This window comes from Schistocerca nitens, chromosome 10 (genome assembly GCF_023898315.1).
Source record: "Schistocerca nitens isolate TAMUIC-IGC-003100 chromosome 10, iqSchNite1.1, whole genome shotgun sequence".
In the NCBI taxonomy this organism is placed as follows: Eukaryota; Metazoa; Arthropoda; class Insecta; order Orthoptera; family Acrididae; genus Schistocerca; species Schistocerca nitens.
In genome coordinates this window covers 73,725,602-73,751,190 of record NC_064623.1, presented here as the reverse complement: position 1 = coordinate 73,751,190, position 25,589 = coordinate 73,725,602, and the positions used below count along the sequence as shown (strand labels likewise).

Sequence of the window (25,589 nt, the reverse complement as noted above, 5' to 3'; positions counted from 1 at the left end):
GGGCCTCACTCGACAGGATTTAACAGACTTTGAAAGCGGAATTGTAATTGGAGCTAAACGCGTAAGACATCCCATTTCGTAAATGGTTAGGAAATTCAATATTCCGAAATCCACAGTGTCAAGAGTGTACCCAGAATGCCAAATTTCAGACATTACCCCTCACCACTGATAACGTAGTGCCCGACGCATTCGCTTAACGGCCGAGAGCAGCGGCATATGAGTCGAGTTGTCAGTGTTAACAGACAAGCAACACTGCGTGTTGACTGACCTAGGTGAGGCTTAAAGCTTTGTGTCGTGCGGTCATCAAAGGTACAGGATTCGGCCTTCGGCTCCGAAAGCCCATATCGATGATGTTTTGTTGAATGGTTTGCACGCTGATACTTGTTCGTGGCCCAGCATTGAAATCTGCTGCAAGTTGCGGAAGGGTTGCACTTCTGTCTTCTTCCTCGGAAATGAATGTGAGTCGCTTGACGAACGTATCCGTTACGACAACGGGGCGAAATCAGGCGTTAAAGGGCTATGGCAGCAGACGACCAGTGCGAATGTCTATGCTAACAGAACGAAATCGCTTACAGCGCATCTGCTGTGCTCCTCGCCATATCGGTTGGACCCTAGAAGGCTGGAAAATCGTGCACTGGCCAGATGAGTCTCAATTTCAGTTGGTAAGAGCTGATGGTGGGGTCCGAGTGTGGCGTAGACCCCACAAAGCCCTGGAGCCAAGTTGTCAATAATGCACTGAGCAAGCGGGTGATGACTTCATAATCTTCTGGGTTGTATTTACATTGGAACTGACTGGAAATGGTTATGTTCGGCTACTTGGAGACGACTTGCAGCCATTCATGGACTTCATGTTCCCAAGCTACGATGGAATTTTTATGGATGATACTGCGCCATGTCACCCGGCCACAATTGTTCGCTATTGGTTTGAAGAACAGTCTGGACAATTCGAGCGAATAGTTTGGTCCCTGATCGAACATTTATGGGACATAATGTAGATGTCAGTTCGCGCACAAAATCCTGCACCGGCAACACTTTCGCTTCTATGGACGGTTACAGAGCTAGCGTGCGTGCCTCAGTATTTCTGCAAGGGAATTCCAAGGACTTTTCGAGCCAATGCCACGTCGAGTTCCTGCACCATGCCAGACAAAAAAAGGTCCGACACGCTATTAGAAGGTATCCCATGACTTTTGTCCCCTCGGTGTATGACAACTTACAGAGAGCGCAAAAGAAATGTTATCCTGACGAAACTGTGGCTCAGTAAGTGTTAGCTTGGACAGAGCTGAAAAGAAACAGCAGAATGTATCGAAATCTTTTCTTAAGAATCATTTCGGGGCCAACCTACCCAGCAACATCCTTACAAGCTTTTCATACTGTTTCATACCATGCTGCATAGTCAAAGAAACTGATACACCTGCCTAATATCATGAAGGGCCCCCACAAGCACGCAGAAGTATAACAACACGACGGGTCATGGATTCGACAACGTCTTAAGTAGTGCTGGAGGGAACTGGAACCATGAATCCTGCAGGGCTCTCCGTAAATCCGTAAGAGTACGACGGGGTGGAGATCTCTCAGCAAGTTGAAGGCATCCCAAAAATGCACAATAATGTTCATGATGGGGAGTATGGTGGCCAGCGGAAGTGTTTAAACTCAGAAGAGTGTTCGTGGAGACACTCTGTAGCAATCCTGGACGTGTGGGTGTCACATTGCCCTGCTGGAATTGCCCAACTTCGTCGGAATGAACAATGGACATTAATGGATGCAGGCGATCAGACAGGATGCTTACATATGTGTCACCTGTCAGAGTCGTATCTAGAAGTATCAGGGTCCCATATCACTCCAACTGCACGCGCCCCAGACCGAGCCTACACCAGCTTAAACAGTCCCCCATTGAGATGCAATATCCATGGATTTATGAGGTTGTCCCCACACCGGTACACGTTCATATGCTCAATACAATTTGAACCGAGACTCGTCAGACCAGGCAACATGTTTTCAGTCATCAACAGTGCAATGTCGATGCTGATGTGCAGATAGCTTTGTGTCGTGCAGTCATCAAGGGTAGACGAGTGGGCCTTCGGCTTCGAAATCCCATACCGATGATGTTTTGTTGAAGGGTTCGCATGGTGTTGATGGCCCAGCATTTAAACGTGCAGCATTTTGCGGAAGGGTTGCACTTCTGCCACGTTGAACGATTCTCTTCTGTCGTCGTTGGTCCCGTTGTTGCAGGATCTTTTTCTGGCCGCAGCAATGTCAGAGATTTGACGTTTTACCGGACCCCTGATATTCATGTTACACTCGTGAAATGGTCGTATGGGGAAATCTCCACTTCATCACCGCTTCGGAGATGCTGTGTGCCATCGCTCGGTCAACGACTATAGCACCACGTTCAAACTCACTTAAATGTTGATAACCTGCCATTGTAGCAGCAGAAACCGATCTAAAAACTGCTGCAAACACTTATCTTTTACAGGCGTTGCGACCGTAGTGCCGTCTTCTGCCTGTTTACATATCAATGTATCTGAAAACACATTCCTAAACCAGTTTCTTTGGTGCTTCAGTGTAGAAGTTAATCCCTTTGTAACTGATCATGTTTAGCGGGGGTACTGAGCTGGTAATCTTTTTTTTTTTTTTTTTTCAGCTGCCATTGATCGGTATGCGGCATTCTGGGGTGGAGAAGTACCTGAAGAAGTCCCTGTCCGGCCTCCAGGTGGACTACGTGGACCTGTACCTGGTACATAACCCCATCGGCTTCCAGGACGTGGACGATGGAGGCTACCCCAAGGACAAAGACGGGCAGGTGCTGCTAGACATGACCACAGACCACATCAGCATATGGAAGGTACTGTGCTTATTGCAAATAAGGGCGCCATACGTAGTCACGCACACGCCGGCCCCGGATCGAATCCGCCCGGTGGATTAACGACGAGGGCCGGAGTGCCAGCCAGGCTGGCACGTCAATCACGTCATCAGCACAGATTTTCTATGAACGTTTGGGCAGGCATTGTTGGTGATCTCTTCATTTGGCCCCATGTTCTTCCACCTACGCTCAATGGAGCACATTATCATGATTTCATATGGGATACTCTACCTGTGCTGCTAGAACATGTGCCTTTCAAGTACGACACAACATGTGGTTCGGCGGTTTTCCACATCCCGCTAGGTGAATACTGGGCTGGTCCCCACGTTCCGTCCCAGTTGCACGCGTTGCAGACATTTGAAACACGTCCGCACTATTTCACGATGTACACTAGACGCAGACAGTTGAGGTACACTGACTCCGTCCTGGGGGGTACTGGGTGGCGGCAGGAAGGGCATCCGGCCACCCCTAACACTGACACTGCCAAATCCATTGTAACCAAGCCGACCCTGTGATCGCTGCGGGACTATAGCGTAAGCCAGGGGTCTCCAAACTTTTCAGTCCGAGGGGCCACATTGACTCCTCCACGAAGTCATAAGGGCCAAGATTTACCTAGTGGGATTAAAGCACCCTAGCACTCCACGATCACCATAATGTAAGCCTAAAGGAAAGATGAAATCGCAAAAATCTAAGGTTGTGGGAATAGCTAGCACTGAAACCAACTACGATTTTTATTTAATTACATAATTTTGATTGGTGGACGTACCTGACCGAAATTCTGGCGTATTTTATTCTGGCGAATTTCACCGACAAAAAAGTATGTCACTGCACATTCTTCACGAAAGCGCCCTGCAAAGTTAACGAAATCTCAAAATCATTGTTAGCAACACTATTACTGCAAGACGTAACAGAGGTAGAGTATGTCAATGCATTGTTACATCAAGCGGCGCAACAATAAGTTTAGTTATGTAGTCTTGTAGCGAGTAGCAGAGCTAATGTCGCGGTTTATTGGTCGCGATAGGCCTCGAAACTCAATTGTTGGCAGTGTAGGTAGCACCTCAAATAGTTGGCGGGCCGGATACCGGGGATGTCCGGCCAGCTAAAGGCCTGGCCAGACAGAACGCGGCCTGGCCGTCCGGCCTGTGGCCTTGAACCGCAGCGGGCAGGCCCCACTGTTGAATCTCTCGTTATTGTATGGCGGCGGTCACACAGAGTGCGGCTCTGACGCACCGGCACGCGGCCTGCCGCACCGGCCGCCGCCGGGTTGTCACAGATTACAGATTCGCCGCAAGCCGGAGCGGCTGCTCTGTTGGCGCATTCAACTGCTCTGTTGTCAAACTGGAAGCGGCGGCATGAGGCAGTTTTTGTCTTGCAGCTCGTAGTGCACGCATCATGGACACAGAAAGACTTATAGAAGAGGTGAGAGAATACAACTTTTTGTATGATACACGCAGTCCTGATTACAAGAACATTCTGAAGAAGGCTGAAGCTTGGAGGGATATAGCTGCTAAACTGGATCAAAATGGTAAATATTTTTTGCAAAATTTTAAGTTCCACAGAAGCAAAAATGTAGTAAAGTATATTATTAAGTACTGGAATTTATCTAGTGTATATTATAACTTAAAGGAGGTGGAAGTATGTAAGCAACAATTCCATCATAATGGAAAACTACACATAGATTGTGGAAAGAGAAAAGAACCGTCACCTTTGTTAAAATCGGTCTTGATGTATGATAATAGTGTTCCATTTAAACGAAAATTCATTCTCTCTCCCCACGTCATATTTTGAGGTCGTGTGTTATTCCCATGTTTGTTTTTAACGCTAACAACAGAAGATGCTATTCCACGCAACTCTTTCATAATACAAATTAAAGTAATATTTCCGATATTAAGAGAAATATATTTCACATAATTTTGCCAATGACCCGAAACATTGTTGTTTGCTTAACATTTACAGTCACTTAAGAATTTACCGACTAAATAACACAGAAATAGGATATTGTTTGTAGCTTCACAGAGGTGTCTTAGTTATCTTTCCTTAAAAGGTATTTTGTTACCCAAATGTGGCGGTACTAGGCGCTACAGTCTGGAACCGCGCGACCGCTACGGTCGCAGGTTCGAATCCTGCCTCGGGCATGGATGTGTGTGATGTCCTTAGGTTAGTTAGGTTTAAGTAGTTCTAAGTTCTAGGGGACTGATGACCTCAGATGTTAAGTCCCATAGTGCTCAGAGCCATTTGAACCATTTTTTTACCCAAATGTGATATTGTAGTAACAACGTAACTGCCCTTTATTGAAAATGCGACATGTCTTGCTCTGCAGTTAAGTGCGTTATGAGATACTACAGTGTGTGTCTCCATGGCTATGACAGGCTCAGCTTGTTAAGATTTCACATGGGTCATACAAATGCTTATATGGTTCGATATTTTAATACCCATTTGTTTTACTGCCATGAAATGGTAGAATGTTCTACTTCAGGTGTAAATTCTACCGTTCTGGTTTTGTCAACTTGCCAAGTATGTGAAAAAAAAATCTTTGATGACAAAGAAAATAATTACTGGCTAGACTAACTGAAAACTGTGACAGGACAAATACTCAATACTAGAGGAACAGATACGGAAAGAGAATTTCATATTTGAATGGCAATAGTAGCATATCATAAGAGGCAATTTCATGTGATATTAACATTAGAGATCTCTTTCAATGTGATTGTTTCCATTTCAGACATCTACCACAGTCATTATTTTCTTTATACATTCTACAAGAATACATTACCGGTACATTTGTTCGTTTGCAGCCGAGACCTTGAAAACGAAGTGGAGGAACTTGAGAGATGCCTACGTCAAACACAAGAAGATGGTAAAAGGCACCACTGGCCAGAGCTTGAAACGGTACAGATCATGGCCGTGGAGTGAACACATGAGGTTCTTGGACTGTACTCTGGAAGCACGACCAACAACATCAAATATTCCCTGCTCAAGAGAGCCAGTCACAAGTGACAGCGAAAGACACTCACAGTCAGGTGAACACTCATCAGACTCCACAATTTTTCCTCAGTCAGAGTTGCTATCACTTGAGTATGAAGGAGAATCTCAGGAGCAGTGCACAGAGGTTTTGGAACCATCTTCAGCACGAAAGAAGCCAACCGCTAAAAAAATGAGAAAGCAGGGACCAAGTGCTGATGTTGAGTGTATAATTAGTTACTTGCAAACGAAACATCAGTATAAGGATAAGCATGACGAAGTTGATCATTTATTTTTAAGCTATGCAAAAACATACAAACGTCTTACAGTTAGGTCACAAGCTAAGCTTAAAGTGCAACTGGCACAGTTATTTGCGGAGGCTGAGCTCGCGGAATTAGATGAGCAACAGCCAACACATGTCTCTCAAAGTCTTTCAGTAGACTCGGCCCACGTTGATTTCCGTGAACCCGCTGCATTTGGTGGTGCAAATACTGGCACATCAGCTGACGATGTAGGTCAGGACATGAATGCTGATAAGATCACCCTCACACAACTTTGAGCACATCAGATTTTTCACATGTAAAAGTTCTGTACTTGTGTAATTTATACTTGTATAGAAATAATATTAATATTTTGTAAACCAATTGCTGTAGCAAATGGAATACACAAAACACTGAACTTTTCTAAAGAATCTGTTAGTCTTTCTGTTCTCACATATTAGCCCTTTCGCAGTTTATCATAATTTCATTGCTTTTGACACAAATGCGTTGTGTTGACAAACTTGTTGAAACACTTGGTAAGTATTCAAAAGTAATCGCACAACAATATGTTTATCTTCTGTTGAAATAATCAGCAAAATGTTCACGAACTTGAATTGCAGCAATAGGTGACCTTCGATTAGTTGATCCAATATCTACGAATGCACGTATTGGCTTGCGCTCGTCTTCACTTTCAGAAGGTAGGCATTCTTTGTTATTACTTGATATAACGTAATTGTGTAAACAGCAAGCCGCTTTAACAATATGTTCTGCAGTTTCAACATCGGTTTCTATGGCTCTTAAAAATACGCGCCATTTCATTGCCAACATACCAAAGGCATTTTCCACTACACGACGTGATCGGCTGAGCCAGGCATTGAATTGCTTCTTCTTTGCATTGTTGATTACTGCAGGTTTTGGATATGGCCTCAGCAAATACGTCTGAAGTGCAAAACCTTCATCACCAACGAAAACACGAGGAACAGGAATATCTGTACCCGGTAGTGGCTTTGGAGGTAGAATACTTTTGCCCTCGATATACTCTTGGAAGAAAGCTGAATTCTCAAAAATAGTGTTGTCACTGTGACGCCCATAACTTCCAATGTCAACTACTGTAAACTTGTAGTATGGATCAACGATCGCCAGGAGAACTAGCGAAAAGAATTGTTTATAACAGAAGTACTGGGATCCACTATCCTTGGGGCATTTTAACCTGATATGCTTTCCGTCTATGCTTCCAAGGCAGTTCGGAAACCCCCAAAGTTCTAGAAATCCTTCTTCAGATTTCTTCCACATCTCTGTTGAAGGGGTAGGCAAATACTTGGGCTGTAGAACAGTCCATATTGCCTGGCACACTTCTTTCACAATTTCTGAGACGGTTGAACGTCCTAACCGAAAAGAAAAAGCTATGGTCTGGTGACTGTCGCCTGTAGCCAAGTATCTGGAAAAGGTTAAAATAAATTATGCTGGTAGAACGAATAGATAAGTTAACGACGGAAGATATGTTTGTTAAATTCAGTGACAATGTTATGAATACAATGAAACAAAACAATCTATTTAGTAGAAAGTTCAGTCTAGTGGGACATAGGGAACTAGACGTTAACTATCGTTTCCTGTATTCGTAAACACTGCAGATCAATTTATCACTCCACTCGTAACTACATTGTGGAATAGCACTTTTTTCCGCCGAACCTTTCATATGATACAGCAAAGCCGAAATGGAATAATTTATGTGACTTCTGCATGAAGAACAAAGAGACCACAAATGGTAAACTTACCTCAAACAAATGGCTAGTCTTTGCCTTGTATCAATTGGCTTTCTCCAATTCGTTGTGCACTTCTCGGTGCTCCCTTTTATCAGGAGATGCAGTTCCTAGAAACATTCTCGCGACATACGAAAATATTTGAAGAACCTATCTTCGTCCAAGTTCAATACACAGACGATGGTATTCTCCTAAGCTTTCTCTCTTGCTATTAATGTCGTGCACCCAACATCTCCTCTTCTTGGTGCCATTTCGTATCGCTAATGCGAGGAGGAGTTCTTCCTCGTCCGAGCTACTCATTTTTGCACTTACAAAACGAACTCGCACAAAGATAACGTGTCCCGCGTGAAGCTTCCAAATCGTCTAACTCCCAGACAATCGCGCTACGCACGCAAACTCAATAATGGGGTTCGGCCCCTTCCACAGTGTAACAGCTAACGCAGCAAGAGTCGCTGCGGCGGCCGGCCGGCCGGCCGTTGCCTGTGTGGCGTCCCTGGCCGCTACCGGGGCCGGCCTGCCGCTGCGCCGTCCGTCGCAGCGGCAGGCCGGATTCTGTCTGGCCAGGCCTTTAGAGCCATTTGAACCAGTTTTTAAAATGAACGTGACGCAATAGGCTGCATGATGCACAACTTCACTCTCGACGTCCATGGCGAGGTCCATCTTTGCAACCACGACACTACGTAGCGTGGTACAGATGGCACAACAACATGAAGAATGGACCGCTCAGGATTGGCATCACGTTCTCTTCACCGATGAGCGTCGCATATGCCTTCAACCAGACAATCGTAGGAGACGTATTTGGAGTCAATCCGGTCAGGCTGCACGCCTTAGACACACTGTCCAGCGAGTGCAGCAAGGTGGAGGTCCCCTGCTGTTTTGGGGTGGCATTGTGTAGGGCGGACGTACGCTGCTGGTGGTCATGGAAGGCGCCATAACGGCTGTACCGTACGTGAATGCCATCCTCCGACCGTTAGCGCAACCATATCGGCAGCATATTGGTGAGGCATTCGTCTTCATGGACAACAATTCGCGCCCCCACCGTGCGCATCTTGTGAATGAGCTCCTTCAGGATAACGACATCGCTCGACTAGGGTGGCCAGCATTTTCTCCAGGCATAAACCCTATCGAACATGCCTGGGATAGATTTAAAAGTGCTGCTTATGGACGACGTGACCCACCAACCACTTTGAGGGATCTAGGCCGAATCGCCGTTGAGGAGTGGTACAAACTGGACCAGCGGTCCCTTGATGAACTTGTGGATAGTATGCTACGACGAATACAGGCATGCATCAATGCAGGAGCACGTGCTGCTGGTTATTAGAACTACCGTTGTGTCACTAAAAGGACCACCACCTTTGAAGGTCTTGCTGTACTGTGGTTTTGATGAGCGATAAAAAGGGTGGAAATGATGTTTATGTTGATCTCTATTCTAACTTTTTGTACTGGTTCCGGAACTCTCAGAACCGAGGTGATGCAAAACTTTTTGTGATGTGTGTATATTGAGATGTGAGATAGTTGCCATCCAGTATAACGCACTGTGCTCTATCACTAACATACCCCTGGATTTGATGTTGGTTGCATCTGGTTTACAGATGAAGCACACTTCCACCTGAATGGATACGTGAATAAGCAGAACTGGCGATTTTGGGGTTCCGAAAAGCCATGTTGGTGTGAAGCGAAACCCCTGTATTCTCCTAAAGTTACTGTGTGGGCTGCAGTATGCAGCAGAAGCATTATTGGCCCTTTTTTCATTCGAGAAACGGTCACTGGTGCACGTTACGTTGCAGTTTTGGAACAATTTGTCGCCACACAGCAAGCGTTAGAGGATCGACCAGGTACGGAATGGTTTATGCAAGATGGGGCCCGACCACATCGGACCGAACAAGTGTTTCGCTTTCTTGAGGAATACTTCGGGAATCGAGTCATTGCTTTGGAATATCTCAAATTTACTGGTGCAGGCATGGATTGGCCTCCATATTCGCAGGATTTGACTCCCTGTGACTTTTTTTTGTTGGGCACAGTGAAAGACATGGTCTACCCGAAGCATCCCTCCACGCTGGACGAGCTTGAATCGGCGATCTCTGTGGCATGTGAATCCATTTCGGTTGAGACACTACGAAATGTGATGGCGAATTTCATTCTTCGTTTGCGCCACCTCTGTAGTGCCAATGGTGAACATTTTGAAAACATTGTGATGTGATTGTTTGCAAAGATTGTTTTCATACGATTATTTCACTTATGCATGCTGACATGAGCTGTACAGCGTACAGCGCCATCTGTTAGCAGATTTTGTAACTATTATTTCAAACTGCTGTATAAACTTCTTACAGCTTTCACAATAAACATACCGTTTACTGCATTCCTCTATCGATCTTTGTTTTCGAGATATTTAATTTTGGAATCAGGGAGTCCTTTTCTGGACACCCTGTATTATCTACATTGTTCCTGCAACTTCCTGGCAGATTAAAACTGTGTGCCCGACCGAGACTCGAACTCGGGACCTTTGCCTTTCGCGGGCAAGTGCTCTACCATCTGAGCTACCGAAGCACGACTCACGCCCGGTCCTCACAGTTTTACTTCTGCCAGTATCTCGTCTCCTACCTTCCAAACTTTACAGAAGCTCTCCTACTTTACTATCACCTGTTGAAACGGTTTTGTGGCAAAACACTGCAAAATTTCCGTTTGTTGATTTTATCTTGGATACCAGAGTTGTTTAATACAAGATACATATGGTCATAAATGTCGCGGCAACACCCCAAAAGCAGCCGACAAATGTCGGGCATGTGACGTCACCGGATGACGCACCTCGGCGCACGTGCCGCTCTATCGATCCCACCCTCGCCGGTCAGGGGCTGTGCTACAGATCGCCCCGCCGGGCTACCCTGTTTCCGCTGTTGCCTTACGCGATGTGATGCGACAGTGCTCGCAGATAGCAACTAACTGGAAATCGTTTCATATGTTGCATCTTGTCCGATAATTAACCTCGATTTCAGAACACAGCGTGTCTGACCACAGTGTTATCGTCCCTCGATACATTCTTTGCCTACAGTGATCACTTATCCATAGCATCCCTGTTTCCCGCATTCGACTATCCACAGTTGCAAACGACACGTGAGAAGCTGAAACACGTTGCGGGAAACATTCTGCACTAATACTTCTTCCTGCATCCGCACTGGAATTATCATCACCGTAACGGAGATGCATGTCTACGAGCCCGTTAAATGTAAACCCTGGTCATCCCTCCTGTACAGGAGTCTATACGGTTTTTCACAGTAGCACATTCCCTGCGAGCAGACTGTGGCCCCACCACAACAGACCAACAGCCCCAGCTACAGCAGTGCTGGCAGCTTCAACAAGTGTGCTAGAAAGTACGACTTCATGTATCGGAAAGTCTCTGTATTCCATCCCTCATCAATCAGTCATTGGACCTATGCCTGGCACATAACATTTGTTACGACTCTCTTTATTGTGTAGAGGCAAACACTGTGCCTATGAATAGTACCCTAATGCCTCCTCCTTCTCAAGTCAGGCACTTTATAAATTTTGTAAGTTACCTTTTCAGTCATAAATAGTGTTGAAGTAAGGGGATGTCAAATTGATTCCATATTTTTAGAATTCCAGCAGGCTCTCGACATCGTTCCTCACAATCGTCTTCTAATCAAACTGCGTGCCTACGGAGTATCGCCTCAGTTGTGCTACTGGAATCGTGATTTCCTATCAAAAAGGTCACAGTTCGTAGTAACAGAGGGAAAGTCATCGAGTAAAACAGAAGTAATATCCGGCGTTCCCCAAGGAAGTGTTATAGGCCCTCTATTGTTCCTGATCTATATTAACGACATAGGAGACAATCTGAGTAGCCATCTTAGATTGTTTGCAGATGATGCTGTCATCTACCGTCTTGTAATGTCATCAGATGATCAAAACGACTTGCAAAATGATTTAGATAAGTTATCTGTGTGCTGCGAAAAGTCGCAATTGACCCTGAATAAGGAAAAGTGTGAAGTTATTCACATGAGTACTAAAAGAAATCACCTAAATTTCAATTACGCGATAAGTCACACAAATCTTAAGGCTGTAAATTCAGTTAAATACTTAGGGATTACAATAAAAATAACCTAAATTGGAACGCTCACATAGATAATATTGTGATTAGAGCAAACCAAAGACTGCGATTCATTGGCAGAACACTTAAAAGGTGCCACAGGTCTACTAAAGAGACTGCTTACACCACGCTTGTCCGCCCTATTCTGGAGTACTGCTGTGCGGTGTGGGATCCACATCAGAAAGGCAGCTCGTTTTGTATTATCGCGAAATAACGGAGATAGTGTCACAGACATGATACGTGAATTGGAGTGACAATCATTAAAAACAAAGGCGTTTTTCGATGCGACGGGATCTTCTCATGAAATTTCAATCACCAGTTTTCTCCTCCGATTGCGAAAACGTTCTGTTGCCACCCACCTACATAGGGAGAAATGATCATCACGATAAAAAAACATAAAAATTGAAGTGCTCGTTTTTCCCGCGTGCCGTTCGAGAGTGGAACGGTAGAGAGACAGCTTGAAGGTGGTTCATTGAACCCTCTGCCAGGCACTCTACTGTGAATAGCAGAGTAATCACGTATATGTAGATGTAATCGATTTCCGCGTAATCCACAAGTACGTTAACCACTAGAGCAAACGAATTGCTGTTAAATGCAGTTACTCTGCTGGTTTAAAAACTCGGAAATCTGCTACCTAGCCTTTAGATGCACAGTGTGGTCTTGTTATACCCCAGCATACACGTCGCAGAACGCTGCTACACATTTATTTATTTATTTAGCGTATGGCAGTGGTCATCACTTTATGCTTCTTACAGGTGTTTAAACAAAGATATACAAAAAACACAACAAAATATTCCACAAGATTTCGGGATTGCAGCCGGATCTCATCGACTTCTTTCCACGATATTTCGGCTGACAACCTTACAGCCATCTTCAGGCGAGTGTTTGACACTGGAGATTGCTAGGGTCTTTTTTTTTTTTTTTTCCTTTATTGAATTTCAATTCCCCCCGAAGGGGGCGGGCTGGCAGCAGCTTAGTATGCCGCTCTTCAGCCTACAGACTTTGTGAGAAAGATGGAGAGAATAAATAATAAAAACAGGCGATAAAACCGGAGACTTAAAGAGTAACATGGCGAAAATAAATCGTGGAACTTAAAACAAAGAACAGAGGGATGATGATGCTAATAAAATACATACGAAGCAGACAGGTAAAACAATAGACAGACAATTAAAAAACACGGCGACAGTCTGGATTCTGTTCGCAAAAGACATAAAATTCACACCCAGCGACAGTATGGTTTCTGTTCGCAACACGAGAAAGATGAACAACACTGAATAGTCACTGGAACACTGCACTAAAAAGTTCGCAAATGTGACATACCACAGCCGAGAGCAGGTGGGGGGAAACTGGACAGATGATGGGAAAACAAAAAAAGGGGGGGGAAAGGAGAGTAAAAGCGAAGGGGGGAACCGGGAAAGGAGCTGATGGAGGATGAGGACCCAGAAGAGGGGTGGAGGGCAGACGCGACAGGGAGTGGGGGAGGCAGAGGAGGGGAATACAAAAGGACTGGGGGGAGAAGGGAGGTAGGGAGAGGCGTAGTGAGGAGAAAACAGGACGGAAGGGCGGGGGGGGGGGGAAGAGGGAGCTCAGGGAAAGGACAGAGGAAAGGAGGGGGAGTGAGGAGCAGAGTTGATAGGAAGGATAAATGGAGGGAGAGAGGGCATCATCCGGGAGGGGGAGGTGACGGAAGCCACCTTGGGAAAGGAGATGGAGGGTGTAGAGATGGAGGGTAGGGGGGACACAACGGTGAAGACGTGGCAGGGGGCGGGGATGGGAGAGGAGAGGAGCAACCAGGGGGTGAGGGGGTTCAAGACGGCGGGAGGTGTAGAGGATGCGGATATGTTCGAGGAATAGGAGCAGATGGGGGAAAGGAATGAGATCATAGAGGATCCGCGTGGGGAACGGGAGGCGGATACGGAAGGCAAGGTGGAGTGCATGACGCTCAAGGATCTGGAGGGACTGATAGAATTTGGGGGGGGGGCAGATATCCAGGCAGGACTGGCATAACAGAGGATGGGACGGATTAAGGATTTGTAGGTGTGGAGGATGGTAGAGGGGTGCAACCCCCATGTCCGGCCAGAGAGGAGTTTGAGGAGTCGGAGGCGGTTGTGGGCTTTGGATTGGATGGAGCGGAGATGAGGTATCCAGGTGAGGTGACGGTCAATGGTGAGGCCAAGGTAGGTGAGGGTGGGGGTGAGGCGGACAGGACGTGCGCAGACAGTAAGGGAGAAATCCAGGAGCCGGAAGGAGCGAGTGGTACGACCTACGATGATTGCCTGGGTCTTGGAAGGATTGAGTTTCAGGAGCCATTGGTTACACCATGCAGCAAAAAGGTCAAGGTGATGCTGGAGAAGGCGTTGGGACCGTCGGAGGGTAGGAGCGAGGGCGAGGAATGCGGTGTCATCAGCATATTGCAAGAGGTGTACTGGAAGGGGGGGTTGGGGCATATCTGCCGTGTACAGGAGGTAGAGGAGAGGGGAGAGGACAGAGCCCTGGGGCACACTGGCAGAGGGGTAGAAGGTGTGGGAATTGGCATGATGGATGGTAACATAGGAGGGGCGGTGGGAGAGGAAGGAGGCCACCAGACGGATGTAGTTGATAGGAAGGGCGTAGGTTTGGAGTTTAAACAGGAGACCGGGATGCCAGACACGGTCGTAGGCCTTTTCGAGGTCAAGTGAGACAAAAATGGCGGAGCGACGGGAGTTAAGCTGGAGGGAGAGGAGATGAGTGAGGCGGAGGAGCTGGTCATCAGCAGAGAAGGAAGGTCGAAAGCTACATTGGGTGTTCGGGAGGAGGTGGTTGTGGTGGAGGTGGAGATGGATGCGCCGGGAAAGGATGGATTCCAAGAGCTTGCTGAACACCGATGTGAGACAGATAGGACGATAGGAAGAGGCATCAGATGGAGGCTTATTGGGTTTGGAGAACATCAGGATACGGGAGGTTTTCCACAGGTCGGGATAGAAGCCAGTGGCAAGGATGACATTGTAAAGGGTGGCAAGGAGGGAAAGGAAGGAGGGAGGGCAGTGTTGGAGGTGGCGGTAGGTAACGCAGTCGTGGCCGGGAGCAGTGTTGCGTTTAGTGCGGAGTGGGAGGCTGATGTCCTGTGTAGTGATGGGAGTGTTAAGTGCAGACGGTGGGGTGTGGCCCAAGTACTGGAAGCTAGGAGCAAGGGGAGGAACAGAGGTATTCGTACGGTCCATGACATCAGGGAAGAGGGAATAATCGAAGTGGGGATCATCTGGGATGGAAAAGACATCAGAGAGGTGGGAGGCAAAGTGGTTGGCCTTACTGAGGTTGTCAGGAAAGGGACGGTCATTAAGGAGGAGAGGGTACTGGGGGGTGGGGCGGTTCCCAGTAAGGCGGTGGAAAGCAGACCAATACTTGGAAGAGTTGATGGGGAGCGTGGTGTTGAGTTGTGTACATGTCTGGCGCCAGGCTCGGCGTTTCTTCGCAACAAGCAGGTTGCGGATGTGTCGCTGTAATTGCCGGTGGCGGGTAAGTGTATCCCGGTCACGAGTGTGGAGAAAAGAGCGGTAGAGGCGGCGGGACTCTCGAAGGAGAAGGACGGTCTGTGGAGGCAGGGCGGGGCGGTGAGGGTGGATGGCTTTGGTGGGGATGTGGGTGGCGATGGCGTCAGACAAGGTCTGGTGCAGGAAGGCAGCAGTGCGAGAGATGTCATCAGGAGACTGGAGGGTAAGGTCGTGGCCGTCAACCTGGGTGTGAATGGAATCCCGGTAGGCATCCCAGTTGGCATGGGAGTAATCATGGACAAGTTTAGGAGGGACGGCAGGGCGAGGAGCGGGGCGGGGATGGCGACCGTTAGAGATAGTGAGGAGGACAGGAGCATGGTCACTGCAAATGAGGTCAAGGATATCTGCGGTGATGCGCCCAAGACGGTTTGGAGAGGCAAGGACCACATCAGGAGTGGTGTTGGATTCGGGCCGGGTGTGCTGAGGCAGGGGAACCAGGTCTCCCTGGAGAGTGGTGAGAAACTGATGCCACCGCCGGAGGTCGGCAGGATCACGGCTGTGGATATTGAGGTCGGCGGCAATCACGTAGGTGGAGAAGGTGCGGTCAATGTGGGCCAGGAAATCGTACGGGATGGGGGTGCGAGGGCGGACATAAATGGTGGCACAGGTGATGGTAAGGGTGGGGAAGAAGAGGCTGAGATGCTCGGCAGGATTGTTAAGGAGAGGTTGGGGCCGGACAGGGAGGTGCTTGAGGTGGCCTATAGCAACTCCGCCACGCGCTAGAGGGTACGGGTTATCGGTGCGGTGTAGAGTGTAAGGAGCCGTGGAGACGGAGATATGGGGTTGAAGGAAGGTTTCATTTAGGATGAAGGCATCCACGTGGTGCTGATGTAGGGTGTGCAGGAAGAGGAGTTTGTGGGTGGGCAGGGAGCGAATGTTGTGGTACAGGATACGGTACGGTTGTTGTACCATGGGAGTGGAGAGTTAGACAAGGGTGGTGAGGGGGGTGAAGGTGAAGTGGGCCTGGTTGTGGGAGTATGTGGCATATGTGGTAAGATGGAAGACGGAATGGGCAGCGAGGGCGATTTGGGAAAGATTGTGTGAGCGCTGGAAGGGGTGGATGTTTTGGAGCACAATGGTGGTGAAGCGGATGATGTCCTCAGCAGTAGGGGGAGGACGGAGCGAGTTGTTGGGGTGGATGGGGTCATCAACAGGACGGACAGGCATGGTGAGCTCAGGGGTGACCGGTGGAGGTTTCGCTTTACACTTCGAGGAGTAGGTAGGATGTGGTTGCAAGTGTTGCAGGAGGGGGGAGACGTGAGGTTGGGGCAATGCTTGAGGAAGTGTGAAGCTTTGCAGTGGGGACAAGTAGGGGGGTTGTTGCAGGCAGAGGTAATGTGGTCGTTGTAGGTGAGACAGCGTTGGCAGTGGTAGGATTGGACTGGGGAACGGGAGGGGTCCACCTTATGGCGCTGATTGTAGATGAGGGCTCCCTCGGTGAGGAGGCGGTCAATGGAGGAGGAGGATTCGGTGAATATCCGCATGAGAAAAGTCGGCCCGGCATCATTGAAGATGCGACGGGCCGAGCGGATTTCAATGTCAGGCCGGGAGTTGAGTTCCGCCAACACCTCAGCCTCCGTGATCACGGGGCTAAGCTTCGTGATCACAGCGGTGAAGGTTGGCGGATGCCGGGGAGGTTGAGGCTGACGGGGAGAGGACGGGGTGTGGTAGGGGGTGAGGGTTGCACGTTGGCCAAATTGGATACGGGGGATGCGGGAGAGGAGATCGGTGTGGAGGGAAGCACTGGGGGATTTTATGAGGACCGAGTCCTTGCGAGGAATCAGTTGGGAGATGGGAGCATTGGGGTAGTATTTCCGGATGGCGAGGGTAAGGGAGCGGGCATCAAGGAATTGAGGGTCAGGATTGGAGAGGACAAAGGTGTGGGTGGCAGGCGGTGCGGGGGCGGGGGTCGGAGTCGCGTCAATGGGGGTGGGTGGGTCACGGGGGTTGGGGGTTTTTTTGGAGGAGACTTCGGGGGAAGGGTCAACATTCGGGTGCTTGGAAGGTTTCGTGGGCACGACCGGGTGGAGAGGGGGCAGGGGTACGGGTTGCAGGGGGAGATGGCGGGGAGCAGGACCACCCTGAGCAGCGGATGACGCAGACAGAGGGGGCGTGGGTGTCACTGAGACTGTGGAACGTCGAGCAGAGATCCGTGCTGGCTTGGAGCCTGTCGGAGGCGGTGCGGGGAGCGGCGGAAAGTCAGTAGCTGTCGATGGGGCGACAGTGATAGGGGAGGAGGAGTTGGGGGTGGTTACAGCCGAAAGTGGCGCAGGGGTGGGGTGGACAGGGAGAGAAGGAAGGACGGGAAGTGGGGTGGAGGAGGAGCTCCATGTGATGGTGGTTGGAGCAGCGGAGGGAGAGGTGAAAATGATAGTGGTGGTGGTGGTGGGTTGGGACATGGTGGCGGCGCGCGAGAAGGGCGGCGGCGGCGACCAGACGGCGACGGCGGCGACCGGCAGGCGGCGGCGGCGGCGGCGGCGGCGGCGGCGGCGGGCGGCGAGCACCGGCAGGCGACAGGCGGCGACCAGGTGGCGGCGGCGGCGGCGGCGGCGGCGGCGGCGGGCGGCGAGCCGCGGCAGGCGGCGACGGCGAGGACCGGCAGGCGGCGATCAAACGGCGGCGGCGGCGGCGGCGGCGGCGGCAGGCGGCGACCAGGCGGCGGCGGCGAGGAGGACCGGACGGCGAGCAGTAGTGACGGCGAGCAGACGACCCGGCAAGGAAACGGCGGGAATCTTCCACGTCGAAGTCGCACCCTGAGAGTAGCCCAGGCAGTGAAACTCTTCGATGAAGACGAGAGGGAATCCAACCCTCGAATGTGAGATTGCTAGTGCAAGTCGCTCTATTTATACGTAAAAGTGCCGCAGGCGCGCATGCGCAAGTTATCGTAGCATGCCCGCCACCTGTCGATTCCAAGGCCCTCTACAATATCGACAGGTGGCGGGCATGCTACGGTAACTTGCGCATGCGCGCCTGCGGCACTTTTACGTATAAATAGAGCGACTTGCACTAGCAATCTCCAGTGTCAAACACTCGCCTGAAGATGGCTGTAAGGTTGTCAGCCGAAATATCGTGGAAAGAAGTCGATGAGATCCGGCTGCAATCCCGAAATCTTGTGGAATATTCGATACGCCGGGAAAATTTCAAGAGTCACACAACAAAATATGCTATATAAGAAGTATAAAACATACACATAATGGGCAATACAATTAAATACAAACATCAAGATTATGTATGCTCAACACAAGATTGTGTATAAAGTCTTTTGCAGCGTCTGTTGCCATCAGAAAATCACTGAACTTGCCACTGTAGCTCTTTTGTGGTACGCTTGCGCGATGTGGCGCATGGTCGATCTGATGGCTCCGCAGTCGCAGTTGGGAGTTGGCGTTTTCACACATTTGTAAAGAGTATCTGCACGTTTTCTGTGATTTGTGCGTATTCTGTCAAGGGATGACCAAATTTGACGCGGTAGTTCATATCCGGGCGGTCTCTCAGCGGTGCAGGGGAGTGCTTGACAATGCTCAGGGCACACCTCTCGCCATTGTTCCCTCCAGGTCTTTGTTGTATTAAAGTTTATACTTCGCAATTTCTTGGCTGTTATCATTGTTGGATGTCTAGACCGAAGTCTGTTTCTTTCCAGGTCAGGCACGTGGCGGTGTATAGGGAGCTGGGCGTTGTCGGTTAACTTCCTGTATTCCCGGAGAAGAGCATTCTTCCGACATAAGTCCGCAGATGGTACGTGGCAGTCAATGTGTTGGAGTTGATCTCGTGGTTCTGCTGACAATTCGCATCGTACTATTCAGCTGCACGTCGATTTTGCTGCTACGCAGTCCACATCACACAGATACATATGTCATAGAATGCGTTACCAATACTGGTTCTTAGCGTGAAAAATACCTAGCAGCGCCGTGGAGGTGGAAAGCTAAGTAACAGGTTCCTTTAGCCACGGTACTTTATAAATACACGTATAAACTGACGCAATCTAGGCTGGAGTTACGTCATACCACAGACGCAGAAGTGGACAGAGGTCCTCTGTGCTGGAAGGAATCCGATGTAACTGTTGTGGGAGCGATTGACAGCAATACCCATCCGACTAACGAATTTTACAGTGCACAAGCGTGCCATTACTATGACCTTTTGAACTATTTTCACTTTTAGAAAGCCACGCACTATTAATACCAAAAGCACTTCTCACACATGTCAGTAAAACAGGATCTCGGCACGTAAATCAGACATAAGACTGAAAAAATCGTATGGTACGATCTGAAACACCTAAATATAAATGTCCTTTAGCGTGCAGCGTGTGGAATGAGTTTGTAGCATTCTAAAACCGTCCGATCTGAAACATTTTGCGTCTTTAATCCAGGGGTATGTTAGTGATAGAGCACAGTGCGTTATACTGGATGGCAACTATCTCACATCTCAATATACACACATCACAAAAAGTTTTGCATCACCTCGGTTCTGAGAGTTCCGGAACCAGTACTAAAAGTTAGAATAGAGATCAACATAAACATCATTTCCACCCTTTTTATCGCTCATCAAAACCACAGTGGTGGTCCTTTTAGTGACACAACGGTAGTTCTAATAACCAGCAGCACGTGCTCCTGCATTGATGCATGCCTGTATTCGTCGTAGCATACTATCCACAAGTTCATCAAGGGACCGCTGGTCCAGTTTGTACCACTCCACAACGGCGATTCGGCCTAGATCCCTCAAAGTGGTTGGTGGGTCACGTCGTCCATAAGCAGCACTTTTAAATCTATCCCAGGCATGTTCGATAGGGTTTATGCCTGGAGAAAATGCTGGCCACCCTAGTCGAGCGATGTCGTTATCCTGAAGGAGCTCATTCACAAGATGCGCACGGTGGGGGCGCGAATTGTTGTCCATGAAGACGAATGCCTCACCAATATGCTGCCGATATGGTTGCGCTAACGGTCGGAGGATGGCATTCACGTACGGTACAGCCGTTATGGCGCCTTCCATGACCACCAGCAGCGTACGTCCGCCCTACACAATGCCACCCCAAAACAGCAGGGGACCTCCACCTTGCTGCACTCGCTGGACAGTGTGTCTAAGGCGTGCAGCCTGACCGGATTGACTCCAAATACGTCTCCTACGATTGTCTGGTTGAAGGCATATGCGACGCTCATCGGTGAAGAGAACGTGATGCCAATCCTGAGCGGTCCATTCTTCATGTTGTTGTGCCATCTGTACCACGCTACGTAGTGTCGTGGTTGCAAAGATGGACCTCGCCATGGACGTCGAGAGTGAAGTTGTGCATCATGCAGCCTATTGCGTCACGTTCATTTTAAAAACTGGTTCAAATGGCTCTAAAGGCCTGGCCAGACAGAATCCGGCCTGCCGCTGCGACGGACGGCGCAGCGGCAGGCCGGCCCCGGTAGCGGCCAGGGACGCCACACAGGCAACGGCCGGCCGGCCGGCCGCCGCAGCGACTCTTGCTGCGTTAGCTGTTACACTGTGGAAGGGGCCGAACCCCATTATTGAGTTTGCGTGCGTAGCGCGATTGTCTGGGAGTTAGACGATTTGGAAGCTTCACGCGGGACACGTTATCTTTGTGCGAGTTCGTTTTGTAAGTGCAAAAATGAGTAGCTCGGACGAGGAAGAACTCCTCCTCGCATTAGCGATACGAAATGGCACCAAGAAGAGGAGATGTTGGGTGCACGACATTAATAGCAAGAGAGAAAGCTTAGGAGAATACCATCGTCTGTGTATTGAACTTGGACGAAGATAGGTTCTTCAAATATTTTCGTATGTCGCGAGAATGTTTCTAGGAACTGCATCTCCTGATAAAAGGGAGCACCGAGAAGTGCACAACGAATTGGAGAAAGCCAATTGATACAAGGCAAAGACTAGCCATTTGTTTGAGGTAAGTTTACCATTTGTGGTCTCTTTGTTCTTCATGCAGAAGTCACATAAATTATTCCATTTCGGCTTTGCTGTATCATATGAAAGGTTCGGCGGAAAAAAGTGCTATTCCACAATGTAGTTACGAGTGGAGTGATAAATTGATCTGCAGTGTTTACGAATACAGGAAACGATAGTTAACGTCTAGTTCCCTATGTCCCACTAGACTGAACTTTCTACTAAATAGATTGTTTTGTTTCATTGTATTCATAACATTGTCACTGAATTTAACAAACATATCTTCCGTCGTTAACTTATCTATTCGTTCAACCAGCATAATTTATTTTAACCTTTTCCAGATACTTGGCTACAGGCGACAGTCACCAGACCATAGCTTTTTCTTTTCGGTTAGGACGTTCAACCGTCTCAGAAATTGTGAAAGAAGTGTGCCAGGCAATATGGACTGTTCTACAGCCCAAGTATTTGCCTACCCCTTCAACAGAGATGTGGAAGAAATCTGAAGAAGGATTTCTAGAACTTTGGGGGTTTCCGAACTGCCTTGGAAGCATAGACGGAAAGCATATCAGGTTAAAATGCCCCAAGGATAGTGGATCCCAGTACTTCTGTTATAAACAATTCTTTTCGCTAGTTCTCCTGGCGATCGTTGATCCATACTACAAGTTTACAGTAGTTGACATTGGAAGTTATGGGCGTCACAGTGACAACACTATTTTTGAGAATTCAGCTTTCTTCCAAGAGTATATCGAGGGCAAAAGTATTCTACCTCCAAAGCCACTACCGGGTACAGATATTCCTGTTCCTCGTGTTTTCGTTGGTGATGAAGGTTTTGCACTTCAGACGTATTTGCTGAGGCCATATCCAAAACCTGCAGTAATCAACAATGCAAAGAAGAAGCAATTCAATGCCTGGCTCAGCCGATCACGTCGTGTAGTGGAAAATGCCTTTGGTATGTTGGCAATGAAATGGCGCGTATTTTTAAGAGCCATAGAAACCGATGTTGAAACTGCAGAACATATTGTTAAAGCGGCTTGCTGTTTACACAATTACGTTATATCAAGTAATAACAAAGAATGCCTACCTTCTGAAAGTGAAGACGAGCGCAAGCCAATACGTGCATTCGTAGATATTGGATCAACTAATCGAAGGTCACCTATTGCTGCAATTCAAGTTCGTGAACATTTTGCTGATTATTTCAACAGAAGATAAACATATTGTTGTGCGATTACTTTTGAATACTTACCAAGTGTTTCAACAAGTTTGTCAACACAACGCATTTGTGTCAAAAGCAATGAAATTATGATAAACTGCGAAAGGGCTAATATGTGAGAACAGAAAGACTAACAGATTCTTTAGAAAAGTTCAGTGTTTTGTGTATTCCATTTGCTACAGCAATTGGTTTACAAAATATTAATATTATTTCTATACAAGTATAAATTACACAAGTACAGAACTTTTACATGTGAAAAATCTGATGTGCTCAAAGTTGTGTGAGGGTGATCTTATCAGCATTCATGTCCTGACCTACATCGTCAGCTGATGTGCCAGTATTTGCACCACCAAATGCAGCGGGTTCACGGAAATCAACGTGGGCCGAGTCTACTGAAAGACTTTGAGAGACATGTGTTGGCTGTTGCTCATCTAATTCCGCGAGCTCAGCCTCCGCAAATAACTGTGCCAGTTGCACTTTAAGCTTAGCTTGTGACCTAACTGTAAGACGTTTGTATGTTTTTGCATAGCTTAAAAATAAATGATCAACTTCGTCATGCTTATCCTTATACTGATGTTTCGTTTGCAAGTAACTAATTATACACTCAACATCAGCACTTGGTCCCTGCTTTCTCATTTTTTTAGCGGTTGGCTTCTTTCGTGCTGAAGATGGTTCCAAAACCTCTGTGCACTGCTCCTGAGATTCTCCTTCATACTCAAGTGATAGCAACTCTGACTGAGGAAAAATTGTGGAGTCTGATGAGTGTTCACCTGACTGTGAGTGTCTTTCGCTGTCACTTGTGACTGGCTCTCTTGAGCAGGGAATATTTGATGTTGTTGGTCGTGCTTCCAGAGTACAGTCCAAGAACCTCATGTGTTCACTCCACGGCCATGATCTGTACCGTTTCAAGCTCTGGCCAGTGGTGCCTTTTACCATCTTCTTGTGTTTGACGTAGGCATCTCTCAAGTTCCTCCACTTCGTTTTCAAGGTCTCGGCTGCAAACGAACAAATGTACCGGTAATGTATTCTTGTAGAATGTATAAAGAAAATAATGACTGTGGTAGATGTCTGAAATGGAAACAATCACATTGAAAGAGATCTCTAATGTTAATATCACATGAAATTGCCTCTTATGATATGCTACTATTGCCATTCAAATATGAAATTCTCTTTCCGTATCTGTTCCTCTAGTATTGAGTATTTGTCCTGTCACAGTTTTCAGTTAGTCTAGCCAGTAATTATTTTCTTTGTCATCAAAGATTTTTTTTTCACATACTTGGCAAGTTGACAAAACCAGAACGGTAGAATTTACACCTGAAGTAGAACATTCTACCATTTCATGGCAGTAAAACAAATGGGTATTAAAATATCGAACCATATAAGCATTTGTATGACCCATGTGAAATCTTAACAAGCTGAGCCTGTCATAGCCATGGAGACACACACTGTAGTATCTCATAACGCACTTAACTGCAGAGCAAGACATGTCGCATTTTCAATAAAGGGCAGTTACGTTGTTACTACAATATCACATTTGGGTAAAAAAATGGTTCAAATGGCTCTGAGCACTATGGGACTTAACATCTGAGGTCATCAGTCCCCTAGAACTTAGAACTACTTAAACCTAACTAACCTAAGGACATCACACACATCCATGCCCGAGGCAGGATTCGAACCTGCGACCGTAGCGGTCGCGCGGTTCCAGACTGTAGCGCCTAGTACCGCCACATTTGGGTAACAAAATACCTTTTAAGGAAAGATAACTAAGACACCTCTGTGAAGCTACAAACAATATCCTATTTCTGTGTTATTTAGTCGGTAAATTCTTAAGTGACTGTAAATGTTAAGCAAACAACAATGTTTCGGGTCATTGGCAAAATTATGTGAAATATATTTCTCTTAATATCGGAAATATTACTTTAATTTGTATTATGAAAGAGTTGCGTGGAATAGCATCTTCTGTTGTTAGCGTTAAAAACAAACATGGGAATAACACACGACCTCAAAATATGACGTGGGGAGAGAGAATGAATTTTCGTTTAAATGGAACACTATTATCATACATCAAGACCGATTTTAACAAAGGTGACGGTTCTTTTCTCTTTCCACAATCTATGTGTAGTTTTCCATTATGATGGAATTGTTGCTTACATACTTCCACCTCCTTTAAGTTATAATATACACTAGATAAATTCCAGTACTTAATAATATACTTTACTACATTTTTGCTTCTGTGGAACTTAAAATTTTGCAAAAAATATTTACCATTTTGATCCAGTTTAGCAGCTATATCCCTCCAAGCTTCAGCCTTCTTCAGAATGTTCTTGTAATCAGGACTGCGTGTATCATACAAAAAGTTGTATTCTCTCACCTCTTCTATAAGTCTTTCTGTGTCCATGATGCGTGCACTACGAGCTGCAAGACAAAAACTGCCTCATGCCGCCGCTTCCAGTTTGACAACAGAGCAGTTGAATGCGCCAACAGAGCAGCCGCTCCGGCTTGCGGCGAATCTGTAATCTGTGACAACCCGGCGGCGGCCGGTGCGGCAGGCCGCGTGCCGGTGCGTCAGAGCCGCACTCTGTGTGACCGCCGCCATACAATAACGAGAGATTCAACAGTGGGGCCTGCCCGCTGCGGTTCAAGGCCACAGGCCGGACGGCCAGGCCGCGTTCTGTCTGGCCAGGCCTTAACGCGGGCCGGTTTGCTGGCCCTCGCGGGCCGGTTTCGGCCCGCGGGCCGTCGTTTGGAGACCCCTGGCGTAAGCGAAAGAAAGAAAGCGAAAGAAAGACGTAGTCAAGCAAGGAAAACAAGAGCACTGAATCTCTGGCGCCCAAAACCATTTTTTTTTTTTTTTTTTTTTTTTTTTGCGGAAAATTTAACAGAACTGAGTTCAAGGACAAGCTGTGCATTCTACACGCACGCACGTTCTTCTTAGTTCAAATGTTCAAATGTGTGTGAGTTCTTAAAGGACCAAACTGCACAGGTCATCGGTCTGTACTTACACACTACTTAAACTAACCTAT

At 47.5% G+C, this 25,589-nt stretch overlaps 1 protein-coding gene across 3 annotated transcripts in view; it reads left to right on the top strand.

The window, feature by feature from the left end:
* The window catches only part of LOC126210624 (1,5-anhydro-D-fructose reductase-like), a 111,361-nt gene that overhangs the window by 50,315 nt on the left and 35,457 nt on the right, over positions 1–25,589 (top strand). For all 3 annotated transcript variants that reach the window (XM_049939917.1, XM_049939916.1, XM_049939918.1), the window contains one exon: positions 2,642–2,842. In XM_049939917.1, the coding sequence (XP_049795874.1) occupies positions 2,642–2,842 (201 nt within the window). The remainder of the gene's footprint in view (positions 1–2,641; positions 2,843–25,589) is intronic.